Here is a 27,085-nt window from a genome sequence, read left to right as displayed (position 1 = left end):
ACGAAATCATTCACAGTTATGATAATCCAACTTGAACTAAAAATCACATTCTAACTCCAACTATAAGTCTAAAACCCGTAGTAGCTTTAATGCAAAATTGAATAGTTAATTATTAGTAAATTGTTCAGGGAGAAACTTTGGAATCGGAAGTGGTAAACCTCTCGTTGTAACAAGTGCATGCGACTCAGTGTGTGTAACTAAGGCTGTTAGATACACTGCACACTGTTTAGTAAACGTCACGATTTGTAAAACGCGATGCACACCGTTTCCCATCTAAATTATTTACATTGGCCCTATAGAAAAGTTGACGGTGGATGAATAAAAACGTTAAATCTTATCCTTTGTATAACTTTATAAAACAAAAACCACTGCTTCTGTTCAGACTGGTGGCGCCATCTACGTTGACCTTTGTGTTACAATTCTTACCAGAGTCCAATAATAAACTTACATTTTATTTTCCTAAGAATGAATACTTACATGAATATTAACTGTGTTTCAGCTAAACCTTGAATTGAATATTCAAACAGCTCAATATTAAATAAAGGCTATTCGTCTACTAAAACTGACGAGCTACTAATATGCAGAACGAATTGCCTACAGTCACTTAGCGCCAGTCAATGGATGCTGAGTTTCCTTGTAGGCAAGCGAGATGGCGCCTAATGAAGCTAATTGCCGCTTATACAATTTATAATAGATGTCACTACCATGTTAATGACTGTAAACGTTCTTGAGTAAAACATCGGAAGTTCTATTTGAGACGTAGGTAAACCGTGAATTTACAACTTATTTAACGAGATCTCTGGCTCGCAAAGAGCACTAATGCGCTCAAACTTGACTTTAATGCATGTGACGGGACGGGACGGGATAGTTTAAAACCATCTTTCATGGGGCCAACATTATGACCCAGGTTTCGCTCGTTAGGCACGTTTAAAGGGCACTCATGAACCGGTCGCTGAAAGTTACTACTATAGAGCCCTTATATTGTATCCCATAAGAAAACCATCACGACGGGCACAAAATTATAGTACTTCGGTGTGCGGTCTACTTAACATAATACGCACTTAACGTTTTTACTTTGCTTAATTACAGCATGCACATAGAAATTTTGCTTATTAACGGGCTTTGTGTAACGTGTCTATTATTTGAATCTATTTTTGTGTAGATAGCACATGCATGAAAGCTTATAACGAATTATTAAGTTAGTTATTAACAGACTGATAAATTAACTTTTCTTCACTGTGTTGAGTAATGGCAAGCATTACTCGTTGAATACATTTTATATTAGGGCCATAGCTTAGTATCATTTATCATATTGTACCACGGCGAAACCGGATTCTAATGGACTAGCGCTGCAAGGAATGAAGGTGTAATATATGTCTGCACAGCTCGTTTAAAGTGTATCTGCAAATGTCATGACAGTTTGTTTCCGGGATAATTTCCTTCCTTCGCTATCAATTCTTTATCTGAATTTGACGTTGATTTCTAATATCGCTATTAAAACGTCCAAGCCAGATATAACCTGCGGTTTAAGACGCTTCTATAAAACTGATATTACCAACGTTTTGAATGAAAAAAAAAAAGCGTGTGCTTGCTGTCAACTATTGTTGCATAGAATGTTTTTAGATAAAAGAGAAAGTAAACACTGAAAGCAAACCAGCGTTTATTGCTATTATTTAATTTACATAATCACTGGAACCAATTTTGCATACTTATACCTTCGTGCTTCCTTATGACATAACCAGGCAAGTTCCGTAAGTAAGTAAGTTTTGAATGAAGTATAAGAGACATAAAGTAAATAATACTGCACGATATAGTAAAAGCGGCACTTCGTTCGCGTCAAAATTTCTTGTACTGCAGAAACAATAGCACCGTGAGATCTGATTCACTTCGCACACATCGCCTATGAGCATATTAATAAACAGCGATTAGCGGAGCGGGTAGTATCCGCGCTTAGGAAGAAAGCCTCCTCATATTCCCAAGGAATATCAAAAGCTCATTCAGTTATTGTGGTTGAAGCAGGGAGGAACTTTGCTGTTGTATAAATTCAAATAATAGCACTGTAACGTGTAAATCTTGTTGCGAATCGCTCCGTTTCTGTAAGCACGACCCAACCGTGGGTAATTGCTGGAGTAGTGCGGGTGTTACGGGCTGGTGCACGCGGGCCCTCGGCCGCCGCCTCGCGCGCAGTCGGTGGACCCTCCGCGGGCCGTGCAGAATTGACTGCTTCGCATCGTGCCGACGCCATTCGTAACAATGTTTCGTGTACCGAGATTAATCGATAAGTGAAGTGCCGCTTTCTCAATACCAGTGTAGTGTTAAATAAATCAGCTGCAAACAACCTACAATTTCCAAATTGTACCTACCTTATCGACGCTTATTAAAATGAGGTGCTTGAAAGCGGCAGGAGGATGGCTCGCCCGGGTGAGATCCATAGGCGAGATTAGGAGACATTCAGCACAAGATTTCAATTTAGATTCGACTGCATTTTGTTTGGCTGGTCTCGCTTGTGTACTGTGATATCATGATCATTTAATATCAGCTGCGCATGTTAAACGCGACATTAGACTCTATTCCATACCTACTGGATGTCGATTAGCTGACTTGCATGTTTTCTCTATGAAATAGAAACTATGAATTAGACTTTGATTATAATTTTATTACAGGCAATCAAGAAGCGAGACTTGCAAGAAGATCAGAAGACTGATGATGAAGAAACAACCGAAGATCTCCCCGACGGTAAGTTGTAAAATATGTTTTACAGGAGTTCAATTTAACCGGTGAATCCTCCGGTAGTGCACGCTCTACCGGCGAGATAGTGCATGGTTGCGACATTATTTTACACGGTCGTGACCACACTCGGTCGTCTCATGATCACGAACGTGAATCGAGCGGACCTCACCCGTCACTCTCGCGTCACAAAAGCATCGTCTTTATTTTTATGTGAGAAATGGAGAAATGCACTAGGTGACTTTTGAACTTCGTTTAGTTCACAAATTATACTTTTTTTTTTTTAGCATTAGAAAAAGGGTAAACATTCTTGAAGAGGTTTTTTATTGAAAAACGTTTTTAAAAACAGTAACTATTACTTATGATCATTATCATATGTCCTTGCTAATTGTTAAGTGTTTTTCAATAAAAAGACGTCAAGTTCGCTTACCTTCTTTCTAATGCTAAAAAAAAACGAAGTATAGGTTGTTGAAGCAATGTATCCGCGAACTTACGTGTGCTACCGAAAGTTAACCTGCCAAGGGAACGTTAAAAGCATAGTCTTAAAATAAACTTCAAGTGGATTGGTTGAGCGAGTGGCTTCCTGATAGTGCATTATAGGGCAGTGGCCAGCGGATTACTCACAAAACATTCGCGTCCGCTGTAGGTACTTATAAAAAAGCTATCGCAACGTTATCAGCTTATCTCTCGCACTCGGCATGCTATTTCGCTCCGCTGAATGAAACCCCGCAGTGTTCGTTCCACCTGTGTCGCGTTTGTGCCTGATTTCCAACCCTGCCCTGGCAAGCAAAAATAATATAAGTCAGTTCGCAGCGCGTGACACACAGCTCACTTAGCTATATGAACTAGGTGATGTGTAACGAAGTAATACGTTGCCAGTGAATGATTCACTCTCAGTTTGAACACGTCTGATTATCTCAAGAACATTAACTTGTCCTGTGTTTTTTGTGTTTTACTTGATGTGACCAGTGCTACGTAAAAGTTTTGTTAAAGAAATTCTATGTTTCTTGACGAGTGCAGTTTTAGGTTGACTTGTTATAGCTCAGCTCTGCGACGTGAACATCTCGCATGGTGGCTAGCACAAAAAGTATACGTTTAATACGCTATAACCATAACGTTTGCCAGAAACCTCGCATTTACTTAACTAACATTTGAAGGTCAAGCTCAGTTATTGTTATGTCGTTAGTTGTAACAACACTGTAAGTACGTAACACGTCAGTGACAAACAGTGTGCATTACCATTTTCTATACTCTACAATTACTGTGTATGACGGAAGCTCTGATCTGCTCCATTTCCTTTAGAATTAAAGGTTCCTTAATCTAACATGACCCGACTTTCTCTTTACTTCCAACCGCAGTGTTATTAAATTGTTTATAGCTTTGGTTAGCATCTAATGCTCCAATAAATAAACTATTTATAGCGGAGTTAACTTTCCCACGGATGGATTAAGGAAGCGCTGTTCTTAATTTGGAGGTCCTATGCTAACAAGGCTTTGTTGAATTACCTACGCTCGGTTGCGCGCCGCCGGTCATTCTTAAATTTAGATAACAACTCTGGATGTTTGATTCTCAAACAGTTACTCGTTTCCCAACACCATAGTACACATCGTGTCGAAACATTTGCGTTTCACGCCCATCTGATATCAGATTAAGATCATGTTTCTTATCCTCTGACACAGATTCTATTTTATATTCTACGAATAATATAAAATTTACAGTTATTTTATCCCATTCTGACTCTATCTGATATTAATTTTGTCTTCAATCATTAGTTGGAAAACGCCGATTGCAATTATGTATAGGTCAATTAATTAACACACGTAAAATGCTCACACAATGTTCGTAAGCAGTTCTAATGGGCTGAGATCGCCCCATCAATGGGATGGAAACATAGTGCACACAAATTTATGTAACCATCGAGTGTGTTCGTTAGCAGTATATTTGCGTTAAATGTAGCCTTGCCCTAGTAATTCAGTATAACACAAGGTAATGTTTTTGTTTCACGTACACCTATAGTACATCCAGACACGTGCCTAACATACTGAATCGATAACACCTCGCCATTAGTTCTACTTATCCTGTGCCTTTAGGGAATTGAGTAGACTCTTGTTTGTGTGAGCTCGAGATACTAAATATTAAACTGACGACATATCTTATCAGTTCCAATAATAATGCGATTCGTAACTCCCTCAGTTGAACGTGCTCTGTGCACTTGATAGCCGGGAGCTTCGTGTTGTGGTGAACTAAATTATTAAACACATTTATTGTGCTTAAATAATGTACCTAAATATTTAATAACGTAAGATATTCGACATTGCGTGATCGCAGCTTGTTTTAGATGTCAGACAGGTTTGCTATGTTCCAAAAATCGCGTGTTTAAAAGTTGTGCTCGGCTTAATAAAATGCAAATCTGATATCTCGGTACCTCTAACCAATACCTAATACTGTGCGTCTATTTACAGTCAACAATTTAACGACGGAATTTATTTAATGATTAGGGATCATTAACTTCCATTTTGTACTTTCTTATTCAGATTGTCAGCAATTAATTAATATCGTCGCTGTAAAACGCTGGCAATTAACAATGTCAACAGGTTTCACGTGTGCGAGAAAATGTAATGCTTATAGTCATACGATCCACGTCGAATGAATTTTCTCCCGTCAATTTATTATTGTTTTTACCTGTCTATACGCTCTCTCAACTGTCTCGGGAATTGGCAGTACCTTTGTCTAAAAGTCGTGTCGATGTTTCGGTCAAACTTTGTATCTCAACCTCAATTAAGTCTGACATCGGCGAGAGTGTTCTCGGGCTCGTGGTTATTTCCTAGTAGGTACCAGAGGTCATTACTCATCGCTCATGAAGAGCGTTGTAAACGTCATTAACTTTCTTCAGACTGATACGTTACTTTGTTGTGTAATAATCACCGTGAGATATAATTAATTTGTAATAATATTAGAGAGCGACTCGAACACCAACACTTAAAATGTCAATGATAATAGTCATGTGTTAATCGGTATTCCACCACCCTAATGTTTTTTTTTTAATTTATGTATCAAAAAGAACTTCAGCGAAAAGTGTAAAATTATATCACGATGAAAGATAAAAGATTAGAACTCAAGTTAAGTGTTCGCGGGGACGGTTCCTTGAGCCGAGACAGTACGCGAAGCAGCAATAGAAGCAATCGAAGTAATGCCAGCAATAATAGCCAAAGATTGCCTGTTAGTGAAATATTTGCCACCGATCGATACGGAGCACCCCACAACCGATCTTTCGATATCCTGGATAAATATCGACGGCAGCCTCATCAGCAAGGATACCCGTCGCAAAGTCTACAGGTCTTAAACCAGTACCAACCACCTAGATACAATGAAAATGAATTACGTGACCGAAGAAATCCATACATAGACTACACGCAGTCTTCGAGACCCTACTACCACACAGACCAAAACTCGTACGGGCCTGACAATCATCTACCGCGATATCAAACTGTTTACGAGAATGATCCTGCTCGTCAAGTCTATGGGACGCTACCCCGGACTCCTATGTACCCGCAGTATAGGAATGCACACCCGCCAGGCCACTATACGTTGCCAGCGAGATCCGGACCAAGACGAGTGCGCATCAGCGATCAAGCTATTGTTCATGGTTACGGTATGTTACCAAGCTAAATTTAATCACATGTTATTTATTTTAATGCTCATATCTGCCCGTTATGATGGTTCTATGCTGTGGACTATTGGATGGATTTCATTGATATGCTTAAAAGAAAGCTAGGTCTTTTATTGGACGTTTATTAGATAAGGTTTTCCTGATGATTTTACCTTTATTGACTTTGATCTATTGAAATGAATGGTAATGCAAAACTCACCCGTATTATATAATGATAATACATTATAAACATATGTGAAAACAAGTATGGCCGCATTGAATGTATGCAAAATTTACTTCAGGCAGAATTTCCCTTAGAAAGTCTGTTGAATAGAAAATAATCTAGTCAACAAGATGTAGTGTACCTATCACTTATTTATATCCTATAAATTTCCCTTGCAGATCTAACAACCGCTGATTGTACTGCGACTGAGCCTTATTTATCTATATTCCATATAACGGTAGTTCAATTAAATCAAATGTCTTTTAGTTGAATATTTGAATAGCTTACTTGATTTAACTGCGTGTTAAATCTACATAATCAATGCAAATACAGGTTATTTACAGGACAGTAACTGTACTCATGTTTCATATCAAAATATATAAATACTAAAAGTAGGCTTTCCGCGTGGAAAACGTACTTATTTACCTTTTTTCAACTCGTCGAAGCGTAGGACGTCAAGGTAATTGAACATATTTTTCGCGAGATCAAGCCTACTTTCAGAATTTAATTTTATTATGTATGAAAATAGATAAACTTTAAAAAAAAAGGAATCGAAAGGTCACTACTGTAAGCGTTAATGTTATACGGCAGTTTTTTATGAAGTGTGCGTAAAGTAGGACGAGAGCTGAGCGAACCCTCCCGAGGGACGGACAACAATAGCTGCAGCAGGCACTCTCTCCCGAGTTACTGGTGCGCTCTAGTGAACCAAGCCGATATCAGGTGCACGACGGCCCTGCCCTCAGTACACTACGCACCTCTCTACGATAAATAATCCCTGCTCAACAAAAAGCCTAACCATATCAGTGAAATTCGTGAATTGTACTATACTGTGTTTCTAAACATGGCGGTCACGAAGTCAGCTGTTCGCGGCATTATGTGCTCAATCATGGAATTCACCTTCAAAGCGAGTAAGGCACCTGCGAAACATTTGTCGTTGTTATTTTTATAATGCTCTTTCTCTTGACGTTAGTGAAAGTAACTCAGTTATTTTCTTTATAATGTGAAGAGTAATTTCATACTTTTAATTTGTTTCAATCTTCATTAGTTTGATGCGTCTTCGTGAAATAAAAACTAATAGTTACCGTTATGTTTCGTTCCGCATTTATTATTGATGTAATCTTCTTGGCATGTGGTTATGTGCACAAAACTAATACCGGTTGTGAGGCGAAGGTCACTGACTAATAAATGTGTAATTTATATTTAGCAAATGTATTCTTTCTCCTTTGATAAGGCTTATTATTGTGTATCACACAATACAAATGTAATGCGTTCTTTTTACTACAAAGACATATGCTTATGTCAACTTTCAAAGAGACTTTGGAAAGTGTGCATTGTACGCATTTTTTGTGAGATCGCCTGTGATAAGAACAGCGTTGATGTAATAATCCGTTGGCAACGATAGCCATTATTAACAAAACTTCTCGTGGTATAATATCGTTATTATATAGGTTGTTATCAGATAGAAAGTATAACAAGAGCAGTCGTTCAGTTGAGCCTTGCCGGATAACAAATTGTAACGGATGAGGTTCGGACGCGCAGCGGTAACGTGCCGGCTGCACCGCGGGACGCGTGCGTCGCCGTCGTGCGCTGATGCCTGATACAGCGGGAGTCGGCCACGATCGGCATTGTGAACCCACAGGCTTTATTATAATAACACCGGCCCACTTCAGTCTGCATTCACCTGTACCAGCTAATAAATTACGATTGGATATTGCCGTTGCCACCGCTTAGCGCTGCTCCTTAAGGGCAAATCCGTAGATCCCACACCCTCTCCGTTTGTCGTTGCGGAAGTTTCTCTTTCGCCCGGTCAATTCGATTTATTATGCTTCAATTATAATACTGGTATGCAATGCAACATAGTTACATTATAATGTAACCAAATTCATTGACTTTTTTTTTTCATCTATTATCCATCTGACGTTTTATTGACGTCGTCGTGAAAGTTGTTGTTATTGTCTTCAGGGCTTCCAACTCTTTATTAATTAGGTACATTGTTATTTATTGCCGGACGGTTACGTCAATCTTTTCCCATTTTTATTTCTGACATTAACTATTGTACTTGCTTCGGCGATGCCTATTAGCTTCACGATGGTATTTTATCTCAGACGAGTAATCTTAAATCGAGCTCACCTTTATCTCGCCTTTTGTGTCAGTCTAGGCCTCTCTCTAATTCATTTCAACTGTCTAAATCAATCTTACCGTAATGATAGTAAGCCCTAGCTTGAATTTCTCCCATTGTGCTCTCATGAGAGCTAACAAACTAGGGTTGTCATTCTTTATGTGAATACAGATAACGTAATATCAGAAACAGTTTAGATACTATTTCCATTATGATCTAAAATACGCCGTGTTTTTACAACTCACTATATGGACCAGAATTTTGTGAAAGGGTGCCGAGTATTCAAGCCGCAGGTGGTTTGAGCTACGCTGTCAGCCCTGGTGACGGCAGATTTCAGTGGTTAGGTCTAGGTACGATACAGACAATCAACTCAGGCGCATTGGGAGCGGTGTTCTGCGGTTTTACATCCGCGCTGCGGGCGCCTATCTCGAAAGTGAACCTGTGAAATGAGTTATTCAAGCGAGTCGACAACACGATACCTTGCGAACATGATAGTGCATAACTATAATTTATTCTATTCTGGAATATGTTCATTATATATGCAATAAATTTCCATAGTAGAGCCGGTGTACAGATGACTGATGAGTTATATTATAAGTAAGGAGTGAAAGGATAGTGGCATTTATAAAACTGCAAATCATAAAGCTAAAGTCATAAAAATTAACATTTAAACTATCTGCCGAGCAACACAAACTAGAAACGAACAATCAATTGTAATCTTAGTAGGTAGCTGACTCATACGAAACAATAAAGTTTGGAATTGCTCAATAATTCCGTAGATTTTAGTATCCACCTCAGAAATAACGGTAAACCCGATCGTGTGACATGCTCCAAGATTTGCATCACCGCAACCGTTACTTAAATCGCAGATGCATAAACGTTACCACAGTGAAAATTGTCCTTTCTCGAGCGGGTTCGTTAAAGTGCGGTATTAAGTAGGGCCGAGAGTGGGACGCGTGCCGTATCTAATTGGCATCCTTGCATACATTGATCACATGAGGCGCCCAGTAAGTATGTAAATCGCCGATTGTGTCTATTGGAAAGCTGAAAGATATATCCTGCGCAGCAAAATGTTTCACTTTTCAAGTTAACCCAGCCATTTCATATTTTCTAATTTTCTCCTTCTAGAAAAGCGATTTACTGTGGCACGGTGGTCATCTGATAAATCCAAAGTAATTTCAAAAATTATGGTTAATTATCTGCCATGTAAGCGATAATTTGTCCGCTGCGCTTTTCCGTTTCTCTTAAAAGAGACATTATTTTTATTACATCTGTGTAATTTAAACGACGTTATTCGTAAGTAATCTTTATTAATACCTTGCCTTAAAGAAATATAAATTTGGTTTTATAAGGGAAATTGTTTTATTCCTCAACATTCCGGTCGTATTGGATTAATCGCTATCAGAAGAACCTAGGGTTGAGAAATACTATTAAAACAAATGTAAATTTGTATAAATAGTTTACTTATGTAGCTAAAAAAAAACATTTTGCACTAAATATGCTAAGAGCTACAAAATAATCCTCCCAATATCACACCACATCGAAAGTGTTCGCGCGTTCAATACTATACGATTAACTGACGCAGATAATGGGCAGGTAATGCGAGGGTAAAAATAAAAGGAGTCGGCGCGGGTTGTGACTTTCTATTTTTATACGAGAGGAGAGGACTGCGCGGGCGCCGGCGCCACAGCCTCCGCATCCAGAGGTGGTTGTTGCGCGCGCATTCCGTCACCGCTTGCGCCTCGGGCTGCGCGTACGCACGCGGCAATACATATTTCAGTTCGGTGATCTCGACTTGTTTATACTACCTAATAGGTTCAACTTCAGTCGCGCCTCGACAAAAATACGAAACAAAATAAATTAAAAAAATTCAATCGACTATTTTGGTGTCAAAAATGTATCGTTACTGAAACTGGACGATGATCGATCCGGCATTAGGAACCGGCTAGTGCTTGCAACTGGTTGATGTTAGATTACGGACCGTTTAAGAGCCGGTGCTTTAGCTTCCGTCGTTCAAACTGCCCGTTGCCAGGAAGTAAACAGGAGCTAGCTCGAAAGAAGGAAATGGGTGTTATAAGAAGGAAAAAGCGTAAGTGTAACTTTCCCTTCAACAAAGTGTTTGTAATAAAACTACTTTTACCGTGTTTTCGTATTACGTCGCAATATAGAGAGTACGGCGCAGGGTTGATTTTATGCAGTAATTAAAGCAAACAAATAAATACAGCTAAAAAAATTATTTGAAACGGTCCCCTTAGACAAGGTACCGATATTGAGTGAGAGTATTGAGACTATGTAACAATCAAACAATATAATATTATTGAAATAAATATCATTGGACAGATAAAAGTTACAAGTAACGTGAAATAATAATATCTAGACCTTTTTATGTTTTGTTTATTTTGTTTTTCATAAAAATATTTATCACTCGTATAACATAAATAAATATCGGCTTATTGTACCGTTAGCCGCATCACCAGGGGCAATATCCTTCAAAGGATCGGCCACGGCAACTGTTGTTTTCCGTCAAACCTGCCTGCCGCCCACCACCTGGCAGCTGGTAATGTACATCTGTAAAAAAACAACAAGTATGTACTTCGTGGTATTATGTTTCCTCAATGTGTATGTGTACCTAAACGCTTAGTTATAAAATTAAATGTGCGTTACCATTTCTATCTAGCGCAATTAAACACTGCACAATATAACGTGCAAAAACACCTTGTCAAATATGCTAATTCTCATTGTAAACCGCCAACCTGTATAATAAAATATAACAATCCATAGAACAGCGCACTCGTGCTCAATAATATTAAAATAGCCTGTCTTTTCTGCTCAATAGGTCATACGTGTTTTTATGAGAGCCTGTTCGTTAATAGCCATGTCGTCGGACGAAGGTGAAACAGTAGTAAATACTGCTTGCTTATGCGGTCATCGCTCATATATTTGGGCGCGTCCTAAAGTACTATTTGCTCTGCGCCATATTTCGCAACATGCGTGTTTGATGAATAGTTTTATTTTGGCCCCATCGAGTGCTCACAAGCCTCGGCGGAGTAGCTTCTTCTGGTGTTTGTTGTTCCTTTGGCCATTATGTCATCCTCCAAATTAGGCTTACGAATTCCACGCAAGGTCGCGATGTTTTTCGTGTTACAATATTTTCCTTCACTGAAAAGTGTTGTATGTTAGTTCAATGTCACATTATGACAAACGATATGTGACCGTTCATACGGTCAGCTAGTAAATATAAAGGATCTCGGGTAAATGTAGGTCACATGAGCGCTGTGTGAGGCCATACACTTTATGGTGTTATGCCACTGTTCTCGGCAGCTACAGGGTAGAGGAAGTGCGCTTCTCGCACTAAACATTTACTCCCATTACTGCACCATCGCCTCAGTCATTAAATCAAATTGCTTGAGTTAATTTAATGTTAACGGCCCGCCTCTTGCCTTCAATCATCATAATTGCAATTTCTTACATTGCCTCTGCATTCTCTCGTATTAGACGATGTTCATTAGCTACATTTTAAGCATTGAGAGGTGTATTCGCATCCTGATTCACAGACTTGTTTAATCGAAGAAGTATTAGGTATATCCTTATGAATTCTACTGTACATTATAAAGAACGAATCCACTAAGATTTTTTCTCTAATTTTCAACGACTTCAATGAATAAAGCCTACCCTTAAATATGCTTAATCCACTTCCAAAATGACAACAATTACCAATACGGTATTTAAAGAAAGAAAGAAAGAAAGAAAATACATTTATTCACAACACAAGACAACAAAATTATTAGGTACAAAAAAAACAACACAAAGTTATGTGTCATTTGACTATTTTTTATATGTTTTATAAATTAAAACTTCACAGTGTCTGTTATCGAATAGAGAAACAATTTTTAAGCTACCTTTACAAATAATAATAATAATTATAATAAGTTATAAAGGTTTGAAATTCAAGATTAGACAGAGAAAGACATACTTGCAAGTTGCGTATGACGTCACACGCTGCATAGAGAAAAGCGCTTGAGAAAGAGACAGGTATATAGATTTTTTTTTAAATCACCAGAAATCCAATTTTCAACCGATTTAAGTTTTCTCTTCGCTAAACACTGTCTGTATATCTATATTTTCATAATAATATATCAGACATGGCAAATTCAGGAGTTGTCAAGTACCGCATTAGAGAAAGTCGGGACTCAGGAGGAGATTACCCTGTTATTATTAGTGTTAGGTAATAACTAAATTAAGCGCCATGTTTTCCAGTTAAGTACGTTAATTTAACATTTTAGTGCTCTGAATAATTGAATTAGTAACATTAGAATATATAATTTACTTAGTTAACTATTTTTCTAACGCTAAATATTTTGAAAAATACTTATTAATTTATTTGAACTTTTCTCTATGTTTTCTGTATTCATTTTTACGAGATACTTATGTGATGTTTTATATAGATTCGTTGTATTGTATTGCACGGAAGATTTGGCTATTTGGTAATTGGATTTAATATGAAAACACCACTCCTACGTAACAAAATGTACGCAGCGCTGTTGCAATTGTATACGTGTTGTTATTTACGCAAATAAAACTCCAGGCGGTCGCTAGTTATGCACCATAGGTACGTTCAAGATACAATCACGAGATATGCACTTTATCTCTGTTACACGTGTAATCTTGTACAAATACACGATCAAGTACATTCCACTAAATCATCAAAGCTTTGACTTTCACCTGTCTATTACATTTCGATCGGAACTAAATTACCATCATTCCTAGAAAAGAGCATTTATTTTCATTAAAATAAGACTACTGTAAAACGAGAGTCACGAATCCTTCTATGCACTATCACGACTACTTGGGGATATAATGCATAGTTGTGTTGTTATTCTATTAAGATTATCCGGCCGGGGTAGAAAGTATCGTGACTGATTGGCCATTGTCGAGAACGCAAGTCGGGATGCGGCTCCGACAAGTCTGGATCATGATTTCATTGCCCGTCCATTTATTTATCTTCAAATGTTTATAGCCGTGAGAACTCGTTTAACAGCCTAAACTCATTTATTATTCAATTTAGTGTGGATTAACCAGCAATTTAACGGAATATTGCTATAAACATGCAAACATCGGCACGTTGTTAGTTGTTATTTCGTCTTGTAAGTACCGTACCTACGTAGACCGACATCATTAAATTTGAATGATACATTATACTATTGAAGCGTTCGACGCATCAGTCAGTGTAGCCGAAAACGGCTTCGAGAACTCAACAATAGATATATCCACATAGCCAACTAATGGCATCATTTAGGGATCGCCTGCTAAAGCTTCAACGCGTGAAAGTCAAATTCTTTCCTGCTCAGTGAACTTTATCACTCAATGTCGTGGCGAAATCGCAGTATGCTCGTGATCGCTAATGTAACAACGATAACCTTGCGACTGCAAAATGCACTGCATCCTTTAACACGCTGCTCGTGTCTATTGTCATCTAGTCGTAATTGCCAGCAATAGTCGGCGCATTTCAAACGCCCACCATTAATTAAATGGACCTTACGACGTGAAACAATTTGCCTTTTCGTGTCTGCAACGGGAAGTTTCTAGCTACGTAGTTATTGTCTAACGTTACTGCACCAATTAGTATAATTGTCTTAATACATTAAGCTCATTAGCCTATTGACTTCGCACACTTTCTGTACAACAGTTATGACATTAACTACGTCAGTTTGCATACCTTTGATTATTTCGACCTTACACTTGCTTTAAATGGTGATTGTTGGAATTTCCATTACGCAATCCTAATTCTTTATGAAACAATGGTCGCTGCATAAAGGAGATAACAAGCTTGTTTTATCTGCGACGTTCCAATTTATTATTGATCGGTTGTGTTTACTGTTACGGTTCAATGCCTCTTTACGTACGACTGTCCCTTCCTGCTCCACTTGCATATTATTTGAACTTAGAGCAAAAATTATACGAATGAATCGATTTTTAATTTCTATTTATTCTTTAATAGTGCGTTTTAATAATTATACTAAGAAATATGACAATGTAACGACATAATTGACGATCGTTTTTATTAATTGCTAGATGAGTAATGACGTGCTTGACTCCATTCTATGTAATTACTCGTGAATATATGTCATTACTTGCGAAAGTTTGGATGTGTCGTTGATGGCACACGGCTTTAATGACTGATATCAACGCCATATTAACTTGCATTTATGTTTATTATAGCGTTATAATCATTATGGCCACATAAAAACCATAATCATATTTATTGTAATTTATATTATGTTATTAGACAAGTGCCATAATGAATATTAATTTTAAAATCTCACATGCAAATTTTATGACACATCAGACGTTAACGCCTGTATTGGTATTTGCACCGGTAAATTTTTATATGCAAGATTGTACCACTTTTTCAAAATTAAGCTTCTTAGTGTGTGGTATTTTTATGTTGGAATTTACAGCGGCAAAAATACTTCTGCCAAAAGGGTGACTGACCGATCTACATCTACATATCTACCTTCTGTAGTACAATTGGTTGCTGGATCGATGCCTAGTTTAAAAATGCTTAGGTATTTATAATTAATACCACACCCGGTATTAAATCACGATGATATGTTACTAAACTTATCTCAAACATGATCAAATGCGGGTAGATCGCTTAAAGCTTAAACGAACGTGAAACCCTATATCTCGGTCTACTCGTGATCACGACCGCTGCTATGTGGTCGAAACGTCGAAGTAATCTTAGCAATATATCGTTGTGATTAAGTCCCGGGTGTAGTATTAACAATGAGTGAAAATCGAGAAAGTTTAAAACGTTATAAAATTATTATTTTGTTTTCGTTATATTATAATATAATTATAACCTATGATTACAAGGCAACGTTAAAATTACAAAAAAAACTGTAAATAATGGATAAAACACTTAATAGCAATTTTATGTAACGCAAATTGTCAGCTTCACATAATTGTTATAAAGTAAACATGATCTAACGTCAACTAATATAGGTTAAACGATAAAAAAAAACTTACTTATAATTATTAGTCTCACCGAAAATGATATTAGTAGGTACTTATGTATATCAAATGAATGAATTATGTATTTCATGCATTTTGCACTTTTCCTAAGTACAAAGTTGGCCTTAATACTGTATTGTATCTAATCTTTGTTGTAAAAAAATTAAGCTGTCAAATTGTAGGCAATTATTATTGTTATTAGCCTATTTTGTCCCATTGCTGAGCAAAGGCCTCCCTCCGATACTTCGTCTGATTTCTGTCCATTGTAGGCAAAGTATATAAATTTACACAATTTCCAGGTGAATCGGTATCGGATCGGGCGGACAGTGTCACCCATCTAGTGAACGGCCAGCGATGCAAGGAGGTCCGCATAGCGCGGGCGGCGGGCGGGCTCGGCCTCAGCATAGCCGGCGGACGCGGCTCCACGCCGTACGTCGGCGACGATGACGGCATCTTCATATCACGGGTCACGCCCAACGGGCCTGCGTATAATGCCGGGCTTAGGGTAAGTTTTTGTACGACTGTGGTCGGGGTTGCTTCACCACTCATTGAGAATTTTTATGTGACAGATAAATGTGACGCAGCTCTATTCTATCAATCAAATCAGCCCACATCCGCCTACTGCTTAGTAAAGGACTCTTTCTATTCGGACTAAATAAATATAATAATTTATTGAATCTGGACTTACTTCGCGGAGGTCGTCCATATTAAGTAATGAACTATAAACTTTACGTCTATGCAACAAATGTGTGTTCATGCACCTCCTCCGCCTCCACGCTGTAAGAACACAAACACGTCACACAAACCCAACTATCACCACCACCACAGCTGACGCGTTTCGAACTCAACCAGAGTTCGTCAACGGTTGTATTGCTCTGACTTCTCTCTATCTCTGGTATCAGCCTACAATTATTCTGTTGTAATTTTCTTTTTGTTTACGTCTCAACCTCAGCGGTGTTAATTTGGTAGCGGTATACAATCGGCTACGTAAAAATTAAGTCTTCCTCCAAGAGTGCATTATGAAAACAAAAGAAAAACTGAATATATCACTGAATCACGTAAAAAACAGCGGCGACACACAAACCTATCCTCGACCTCCCCGGAATGTTGTGAAGCCTTTGTAACACGACTAATCGGATTTGACGGTTCAGGTCGGAGACAAGGTGCTTTCGGTGAACGGTACCCCTGTAGTGGATGTGGACCACTACTTCGCTGTTGAGGTTCTGAAGGCTAGCGGGGCTACACTAGTTCTGGTTGTCACCAGGGAATCACCAACTTCTACCAGGTAATGTTAAATAAATAACACTCTCAAATCTTAACGTCGAGTTTTTGTTCCAAGATAGGTTTAAAAAATATATGTTACCCTAAAAATTAACCCGGAAAACCAGATTAATTTTCAATTAACAGTTAAGTTTGATTTTTAGTAGCTTTGAAATAATTAAATAGAAGCAGTCGATTAATTTTGCTAGCCCAATTATAATTTAAAAAAATCTGGTTTTGTTTACTTTAAACATTTGAAGTAATTAAATAACACAATCAGTGACACCTAACCTATTGTTGACATTTCCACAGGTCAATTGATAAAATAAGAAAACAAACATAACCTCAAACAGAGAAACATCTTTGAACTTTGGTTATTATATTATAATCCACTGAATACATTTGAATATAGTGCGAGACGGATAGCTGTTGATGCACTTGTATTAGTGTTTAAAATACGCTTGAGTATCCAGTAAACTAAAACATGTTAAGTAGAAACTCGAAATGTTTTTACTATGGCATTGCGTTATGGCGTTATCGTCCTCGATAGACAAGTGCTCACAAGATTTACCTACAAATGCGTCATGCTGCAAATCACCTGTAATCACCAGACGTTAACCTGTACAAACTGAAACAGATCATATTGCCATATAGTAACGTGCAAAGGCTCTCGCATGGGTTTATTCTTTATACGCAAATCGAACAAATCTTCCGAGGCACGGTAATCTTTGTAGTGCCTAATCGATTTTGTGCATTTTCTCGCAAGTAGAGCATCTAACAGGTTTGATGCCGAACAACTTAACGCCGCTCTGCTGTTTATCCGGGCCGAGTAATGAACGTAAACAGCAAGAAAATAGTTTATTGCCGCTCCGAGTTCTATAGTTTTGTTTTTCACAGAACACACAGCCGAGCCCCGAGCGGAGCAAGCCACCACTCTGTATCAAGCACAACCGATACGGTGTCGACCTTGGAAAATGGACAGGTAAACTCTAACTGTACTAATATTTGTATTTAGGTTACTACTTTAATCAAGTTCATTGTGAAGCTTTTAATGTTAACGACTGTGAAGTTTGATTTGAATGTTTTATCATAATGCTTGCAGATTTATGTGTAAAAAAAGAAGAAATATTTGACAAGTTATGAAGATTATGAAGTCGTTGTGTATTTTGTGTTGTCAAATTCAAGCCTTATTAATATTAATTGGTAAAAAAACAATTATAACTATTATTACGTTTTACATGTATTATATTAGAATTAGCATTAAAGTTGGAGTTGTCAAATGGGCGTAGTTTAAATGTTTTTCTTAGTTATATTTGAATTACAACGGTTTCTAAATTTGTAAAATCACGTACATTCTAGAGAGCCGTGTAAAATCGTAATTTAATCTGTAGTGTCAATTACAATCGTTTAAAAATATTCCAGATCCCAACTGGCCGCGGCATACCAACCAAACCTCTCATAATCGGCAACGCCTATGCCCAAGAATTCGAGCCGGAACAGAAGGAGCAGTTCGTTAACAACCAAGCACACGTCAACTTTAGTCCGTCTCCTACCGGTCAAGTGACCGCCGATACGTACCAGCGCCTCGAAGCTTCACCACCGCCACTCACCCAGCCCTACGTACCACCAGGTAATACAAAATCCACAATTAGCCACAATACATAAATAAGAAGGACTAAGTGAACTTTGTTCGACTACGAACTAGAATATCGTCGGAATCATCCGCTCTTAACGAAACTACAGATAAACAAGAGTAGCGTTTAACTGCTACCTCATTTTATCTCGTAAATATCTATCGTATCTTTATAATAGTAAACATTTGGGGAAAACAATACGTCACGATTACAGTATAAGGCGCGATTAAGAGCTAAATAGAATTAAAAGATATCGGGCTCGGAAAATCTTGATTGATCTATTCGTAGTATTTTTCGCTCTTCTATGATTTACTTCCTTGAGATCTTAGTAAGCCACCTAAACATGGTGATACTACAGGTACACATAGTACGCGAGCAAATGAGAAACATCACAGTAGCGCTATTATCTATTCAGAAAAACTTCTTTTATAATCTACAAGTTAAGATATTTTAACCATGGTGTTTTCATATCTGTACGTGTACCCAAGGTATTAATAAGATATCAACTGGTGATGTCATACGCGGTTCTCTGTCCGTCTTATGGCAAATACCAACGCGAGAAAACCAATTATAGAAGAATTTGTTAGCTTTTTTGTTAGTAATCAATGTTATATCACAACGTGACTTGCTATTTAGTTACTTACATATTTTGCGTACTATAATTACTCTTTTTATTTTCATGTTTTGTCGATGGGATATATATATATTAGTTAATATGTCACATATTTCACGCGCGAATTTAACTCAAACCTGTCAGCAAATAATGTTACGTTCAGTTTAAAGCCAATTGGATTTCAAATATTTTACCAATCATGACCAACAAAATCAAATAACGGAGTTTATTGGCACTGCGTACTTAGTACAAGATCTTAGCAATGCCATGATAAGTATTTATTTTGATTGACAAACATAAAATGCTCCTTAATATAAACACAGATCGATTTGCAAGAGCTGGCACGAATGGATTGAATAAGTGAATGAAAGTATCTGTGTATTACCTACTTGAATACACCACACAATTATAAAAATGTTATGCATCTGTAATTTTCCTACAAAAATGTCTAAGTGACATTACTTTCATTTAATCCATTCGTGCCAGCTCTTGTGAATCGACCTGTTACTTGCATACCTAGTTTCCGGTCACTTCACCATTCACTATTCACCTAAAAATATTTTATCATAAATCCATATCAAAGAGTGATGTCATTGTTTATACTATACATATACAGCCGTTGTTTTGTTTTTAATTGATTAGATGCGTAATATTGACCTCGATTCAAGATTTCGTGGTGATATGGAATCAAAGTCAACGATCAAGCTGTTTGGTCAATCAATTAAGTCCCAATAGGACTTTATGAGTACCAACCAAATAAGGTGAAGGTTAAATAAACCTATTGACCTTTGATTTGTACGGCACATTAAGTTCCTTTAAGTGTCGAATGATGACAAATTTAAATGTACTTGTATTTCGATTAAGCATGTCATTACTTGTTCAATCAAGGAGCTATTATTATATTCGTTTTGCTTACTTGTAAAACGGAACGTAGATTTTAATCACGAATGAATGAAAAAACCTTGTTCAACTCTTGTCACGACATAGGTACTCTCTAGTCAACCAAAAACGAACTTTAAGTTATAGCTTAAACAAGCTCATTGCAAAAATATTTTATTAATCGTGATGGTTCTCATCTATTTATTTATTGTATGTATTCGTTAGAAACCGTTAGTAAATATTAGACCAATATCGTTTGAGAAATTCATCATTATTCATCATCAGCCGGAAAACGTTCATTGTTGAAAAAAGCCCCTCCCCTTTAAAATGCCATAATGAACGACAACTTGCCACCCACCTCCACCCGCAACGTCGCAAACATCGTGATGTCCTTGATCCACCTAGTGGGAGGCATGCCAACGGTGAGTCTTCCGGGTCATTCTCACAGAAAAATAATTCTGACCCCCAAAATCGTGTTACTTTTACTTATCCACAAATAAGCGAACCCCAATACTATTAGTGAGTAATTCCGCAATGTTTTCTATTTGCAGTATACCAGCAGAAAGTTCTCGTCCACACCACTCTGATCCGCGACGGAGCGGGCCTGGGTTTCAGCATAGCGGGCGGCAAAGGTTCCCCCCCTTACCGGGACGACAGCGACGCCATTTACATCTCCCGCATATCGCCGCAGGGCGCGGCCGCTAAGGACGGCAAAATGATGGTCGGGGACAAGGTCGTTTCGGTTAGTACATTACAGATACCTTCTGAAGAAACAGGGTTAAAATTTTATGTTTTTAGGTAAACGATGAAATTTAAAATTATGTTCTGGCTAGAAGACAATGTGATCAAGCTCATTTTAATGTTTTTCTAGGATGATACCCGTTATTTTGTTGTTTTTGTAGATGCTTACAATGTTTTATGTCGCACAAGTGGCATTAAACTTTAAGGCGGGTCCGTAAGGCGACTCGTGAATATATTTCCATAATTATTTAATGTCTATTCTTAAAAATATTTAAAAAAGTGACAAATGTTACTTATTACAATAATGTATATAGTAATTATCGATTTGTATTTCCTTTAGGTCACTTACACTTTATTACAGTCTCAACTTTAATAACAAATAAACACAGATAACATTCCAGCAATGACGTTTCAGCAGTCACGTTATCTGCGGATATCTTGATTGTATTCTATCAACCTTTCAATACGAAGAAACGTAACTAAATCAAGTGTAAAATGTTTATTTTCAGATCAATGGTGTTGAAATGGAGAACGCTCGTCACGAGGCCGCGGTGTCTCTACTCACGGGGCACGAACGATTCGTGAGACTGGTCCTCCAACGGACGATCACCCCAGAACAAGGTTACTATAGGATCATAGTATGCTCGTGTCTTGCTTCAGTTGAAACTATTAGACGTATCATGCTGACCATTGAAATAAACATTTGATAACTGAATTGATTAACGAAGTTTCGATAGGAAGTGCTATGCATGAAATTGACAGTTAAGTCGTCTAATGTGCAGCATATTTCCTATGATGTTTGAGCATTATTTTTTAAAAGTATGGAGAGTTTTTGAATTTAGTATGATATAAGCTAAGCTAGGGACGGTATGAATAAATTAAGTACTCATTTTAATCTGTCATTGAATTAAGTATTGAAATAGACATTGGTCTTGTGTGTATTGTACGGGACAAGAAATTCTACAACACCACTACATTCAAAGAATGACTAAAACGAGTAATCTCACGAAAGCGATTTTCTCGTAGTTTGATAGACGCTTGGCTTCATCCATCAAAATAATTCTCATTTTTTTTGTCCCGTTTAGGCGAAACGCTCCCGCGCAAGTCGACGTCGGACGAAGTGAGAGAGCACAAAGCGAGCTCGCCGAATGTGAACGTCGCACCGGCACCGAAACCCACCGACACCCACTCAGCACCAGTAGCCAATCACACACATGAACACATACAGGCACGCACGCACGTCGCACCCACACATATAAACCAGCATGTGCAGAGGCAAGCCCCCGTGCCGCCGCAGCCCGCGCCGCGTCGGCTCAGCCAAGCGAACGGGCAGGTGAGGCGAATCGCTTGTAGTTAGTTCACAACCGCCAGCATACAGTTGGTAGCGGAAGCTAGATACTAAATGTTCGAATGCAATGAGGGCTATCGCGTATGAATTCGCCACTAGAGGCGCTAGTGTAGCGTGAGGTCTCCGAAATGTGAAATCTCATAGTTTTTGGATGAGCTACGCGGGTTTATTTATAATTAGAATAATTTTGTGAATATTTTGCAATATCTGCAATTAATTATGGCAAATATGCGTTCCGGGGCAATGAATGTCTGTGTTTTGAGACAGTTTTGTCTTTCGGAAACCTTTGTCCTCCCTTTTTTCCGAACAAAACGGGGACTATGCAACACTGTGGAATGCTCGATATTTTTATGATACGGTTTTAAGGTGTATTAAATATGATTTTAATCTAAACTTTGTTTTCACGCCCGTAATAACAGACTTTGAAAGCCATACTTAAAAACCTCACGCAACAGTGCGCCATCTAGTGAGACTTAAAACGATAGCCCTCATTGTGGTTACGCAGAAACCGCGCAGGGGGATTGATGCGCATGAATATTATGTTGCGCTGCTACCATTGTTTGCTAGCGGCTATAACTAAGCGTTCTATTTGAGTCATTCTATGGGCTTAGCTGTTCCCAAAATATTGACGAAATATATGGTGATTACAGTTAAATTTCAAAAGATCTTTTTTCTCTTTACTCGTATTGTTTAATGAAAAATAGTAAGACCTACTTTGACCAACTCTGATGAAAAAAAAGCTATAGCTCATAGCTGGGTCCTCGAGTTTGGATTCTGGGTTTTACGGCGTGTTTTGGCTCGGGCACATAATTTTCGGTATTGGATCTAAATAACTATACTACGTGACAAGGGCGGCACTGGATGAAGAGTGAGAGAACGGTGAGTGCGCTTGTCACTCTACTAGTGCGTAATATAGTATGTTACGTATTTGGTTTAGTAACAAATGGCATGACGCTATTTTAAAAGCCTTTAAAATAGCGTCATTGAATGCAATTTAATGTTTTGAATTAATAGCAATTTTACTTAGTAAGTATGAACGAATGAATAATATATAAATTATTACAACCGATCACCTATATCGTTGATATTGTAGGTTTACAATTTTTATCTATACATATACATACTCGTAAGCCACTAATGTACTAGTTGATTTAGTAGCACAACTGTAATTCCGAACCTTACACTAAATGTTCACGTAAAAGCTTGCTCAAAGTTATTACGTTTATTCTTTTCTCGAGCGAGCGAGCTTGTACGTGTAGACAGAGATAGGATGTAATCAGTAAGTCGCAGAATAAACATAAATTGCAACAAAACCACTAGCTTCTCCGATACTGTGTAATATTAATACGTAAATGCGTTGTTGACTCCAGGCCGGCACGAAGTCGTCGACTAACAGCACTAGCACGCCCCTAACCCCCGGCGCCAATAACATGCACGGATCCACTGACGACGTATTCGACGACATTCAGGTAAGCGCTAATTTATAATACCCAACTATTCGCAGGTGATGGATATATGTCGGTTTAACACGTTCACATCCGTGCTTGTCTGATACAGCTTTACACCATTATCATCCGCAACCACTACCTTGACGTCACTGTTCACGGAACGGAAGCGGACGATGCAGAGTTTGACGCATTTCGAAATAAAGAGCTCATATTTCGTGATGACGAGACTCAGTATCCGACGCGACCGTACCAACGTGACAGCGGCATTCCCCTTTTTGTACATTTCATGTCACTCCACGATGTAACGATATTTTGCCTTTTTCAGACTCTTAGAGACAGCGCACAATATTTAGCGTGATGTTTCTCAATACCATAAGCGTGAATTGCGGCACCGCATGGATAGTCAGTACGAAATAAAGTTACAAAAATATTGAAGAATATTAGCATCTATAGCTCAATAAATTATTACAATTCCCCCTGTTACTGCATGACCATACAAGCAACGGGCAAAGAGAACAATATACGGATGTTTTATATCGATGAACGATGATAATAAAGAATTTACAGCATGGTTTGATTTGCAATATGCTTGGTAGAAATACAGTAGTTTCGTTAGTTAGTCTTCGCGATGTAAGTATAAATTAACAGAGAACTTGTCTGTCTGTATCCTAATATAACTAGCTCTTGTTATATCATCGACTATCGGAGTTATCTAGAGAGGCATTCATTGGAATGTGGTATGTCTGAATTACGGTACTTCAACCTTGATCGAATGAGGTGCGTTATCTGATTGTAGAATCTTATCGTTTCGTAAAGATTAATAATAGCACTATAGCAAGAGGACGTAACTCTACCCACGAATCGTCGTCGTTAACACATTGTGATTGTAGTTCGCTTTTACCAAGTGGACAAGAGGAGAACGCTTTAGTTATTTGCTCAGAGAACCACATTTGAATGTATTACAAAAGATGTCTTAGTTGTTTCACTAGTCTAATTTTACGTTCCAAATAACATTAGAATTGAATCTATTGACGGCTTTACACGCGCACGTGGCTAGTGTCAAATTTGTTGGGTGCGTCTTAATTAGAAATATAAGTTTAGGCAAATAAAATACTCACATCAGCAGAATCGCCAATATGTTACTAATTGTAGAGAATTGGTAGAAGGGCGCACCTTTACCCATCTACCACCATGCACCTGTACAACGACTGACAAACGTCACATAAGTATAGTGTGACATGGCAACACCCTACGAAGGCGACATTATCTTTCCAAAGAACGATGTGCAATCTTTATAGCCGGGTACTGTACCGTGGTGTTGACAAAAAGATTTTTAGGCAACCACTTTGCAATACATTTTGAAAACACATTGCTTTCCGAGATAGCTGGGCAACCAAGCTTTGCTCAGGCTAAAACTCGAGAATACCGCCACATACCAAATCAAGAGTCGTTTTAGAGATCCCCGAAATAAAGTAAAAACATAAATGTACAACAATTTTGTACATTTAAAAGTATTAGATAAAGTTTTCATCCGGTAAGTAGTTGGGTGACGGTCGATCATATTAGGTGGGAACTTACGCCAAGAGTGGGACAAACAGTGCTAAGTTATTAGATTGGAGCCAACCAATTGTTTAATGTGGGCAGAACACTAAATAACGTGATTACATTTTTTAGCACAAAGAAGATTGAAAACAATAACCTTACCAAATGTTGCACACATGATGACATGAATAAGTACAAAATAACTAGTATTTATTATTCTGTTTCAAGGGTGAGCGTGACCTTTTAACGTTTAAAAAATAAACATCATGTGCCTAAATAGTATTTAAAACTTTGCCACCACAGTCTCTGATAGCTTTTTTAAACATGTCTCTATACATTAGTAGTCACTAGCCGTTACCGGCGACTCCGTCCGCGCAGAATTTGTTTATAGCTTTCCCGCGGGAACTATTCAATTTTCCGGAATAAAAACTATCCTACGTCCTTCTCTGGGACTATCTGTATAGCGAATTTCATCTAAATCGGATCAGTGGTTTAGACGTGATGAAGTAACAAACAAACAGACTTACAAACTTTCGCATTTATAATATTAGTGGAGTGGGATTTTGCAAATGCCGAGTAAAATCGTTTTAAAACATGTCTGCTATTGTATGGTAGAAAAATACTAAAAAACGGAATATGAGAGGTAATAGCGAAAACACTGTCTAGAAGATTACCTGTTATCTGAATCTTTTACGGAGACACGTCGAGATGTAAAAGAGTCAGAAAAAGCATTCAATATAAATATAAATTACATAGTCCGTATGGACTTGGTGACAGTGCACGTATGGCTCGTCGAAAGACGTGCAACTAAGTATAAGTAGCTGTATGAACGCTGTTATCTCCAAATTCAACGACCGATAGGATTGATTAATTTATCTATATTACATTATTCACAACTAGATACGACCTTTATGATGTACGTAAACTGACAGGCTTAATTACACCTGTAAATGAGGGGTACCACAATAATTATCCCCAATATTTAACAGATGAGTCGGTTAATACAGAAGATAGAAAGACAGAAGTAAAAAAAAGACTAATAAAATAGAAAAAATAATTCGATATCTACATATTGGTTACCTAATGATTCGGCGATAAAAAAAGCCGTGGTGGCCTAGTGGTTTGACCTATCTCCTCTCAAGCGATAAGTCGTGGGTTCAAACCCCGGCTCGCACCTCTGAGTTTTTCGAAATTCATGTGCGGAATTACATTTGAAATTCACTACGAGCTTTGCGGTGAAAGAAAACATCGTGAGGAAACCTCCACAAACCTGCGGAGCAATTCAATGGTGCGTGTGAAGTTCCCAAGCCGCACTGGGCCCGCGTGGGAACTATGGCCCAAGCCCTCTTGTTCTGAGAGGAGGCCTGTGCCCAGCAGTGGGACGTACCTATATAGGCTGGGATGGAATTATTCGCCGATAATTTTTACGCAGATTATTGATTGGCAGACAACGTTTCGCCGAGTAACGGTACGCCGATGGATTTGTTCGTAGATGTATTGTTTCGCAGAGTAACGTTTCGTAACTCAACCTTTAGCAGACTATTTACTTGGCATATGAGTCAGTAAGCCGAACAACTATTAACAGAAATTCATTTAGCCACAATAAATAAACAATAAACGTTCAAAACGTGTAGAATCACTACAAATTTTGAATGTTTGCTCGAACAACTTTTCGCTTTCGCATTTTTGTATACTTTATTGAAGTCAAAACAAATCAAGTCGTAGTCAAAATACCACAATCGGGACTTATCACGCTAAAACACACGAGTAATAATAATGTGGTTGAAACGTCGAGGTAAATATTAATCGTGTGTTTTAGCACGATAAGTTCCGATTGTGGTATTTTGACTATGAGTGTAAATCACGAAAGTTTAAAACATTAAACTAA

General features: G+C 38.0%; 1 protein-coding gene across 15 annotated transcripts in view; it reads left to right on the top strand.

The window, feature by feature from the left end:
- LOC141434028 (protein lap4-like) overlaps positions 1–27,085 on the top strand; it is a 93,928-nt gene that overhangs the window by 47,265 nt on the left and 19,578 nt on the right. For 13 of the 15 annotated variants that reach the window (XM_074096243.1, XM_074096244.1, XM_074096248.1 and 10 more), the window contains 9 exons: positions 2,664–2,736; positions 16,032–16,237; positions 16,884–17,017; positions 17,890–17,974; positions 18,415–18,622; positions 20,670–20,860; positions 21,369–21,480; positions 21,945–22,192; positions 23,578–23,676. In XM_074096243.1, the coding sequence (XP_073952344.1) occupies positions 2,664–2,736; positions 16,032–16,237; positions 16,884–17,017; positions 17,890–17,974; positions 18,415–18,622; positions 20,670–20,860; positions 21,369–21,480; positions 21,945–22,192; positions 23,578–23,676 (1,356 nt within the window). The remainder of the gene's footprint in view (positions 1–2,663; positions 2,737–16,031; positions 16,238–16,883; positions 17,018–17,889; positions 17,975–18,414; positions 18,623–20,669; positions 20,861–21,368; positions 21,481–21,944; positions 22,193–23,577; positions 23,677–27,085) is intronic. The other 2 variants (XM_074096246.1, XM_074096249.1) reach the window with 2 other exon arrangements.

The sequence above is a fragment of the Choristoneura fumiferana genome, chromosome 13 (genome assembly GCF_025370935.1).
Source record: "Choristoneura fumiferana chromosome 13, NRCan_CFum_1, whole genome shotgun sequence".
NCBI lineage: Eukaryota > Metazoa > Arthropoda > Insecta > Lepidoptera > Tortricidae > Choristoneura > Choristoneura fumiferana.
This window is presented reverse-complemented; position numbering and strand designations above follow the sequence as displayed.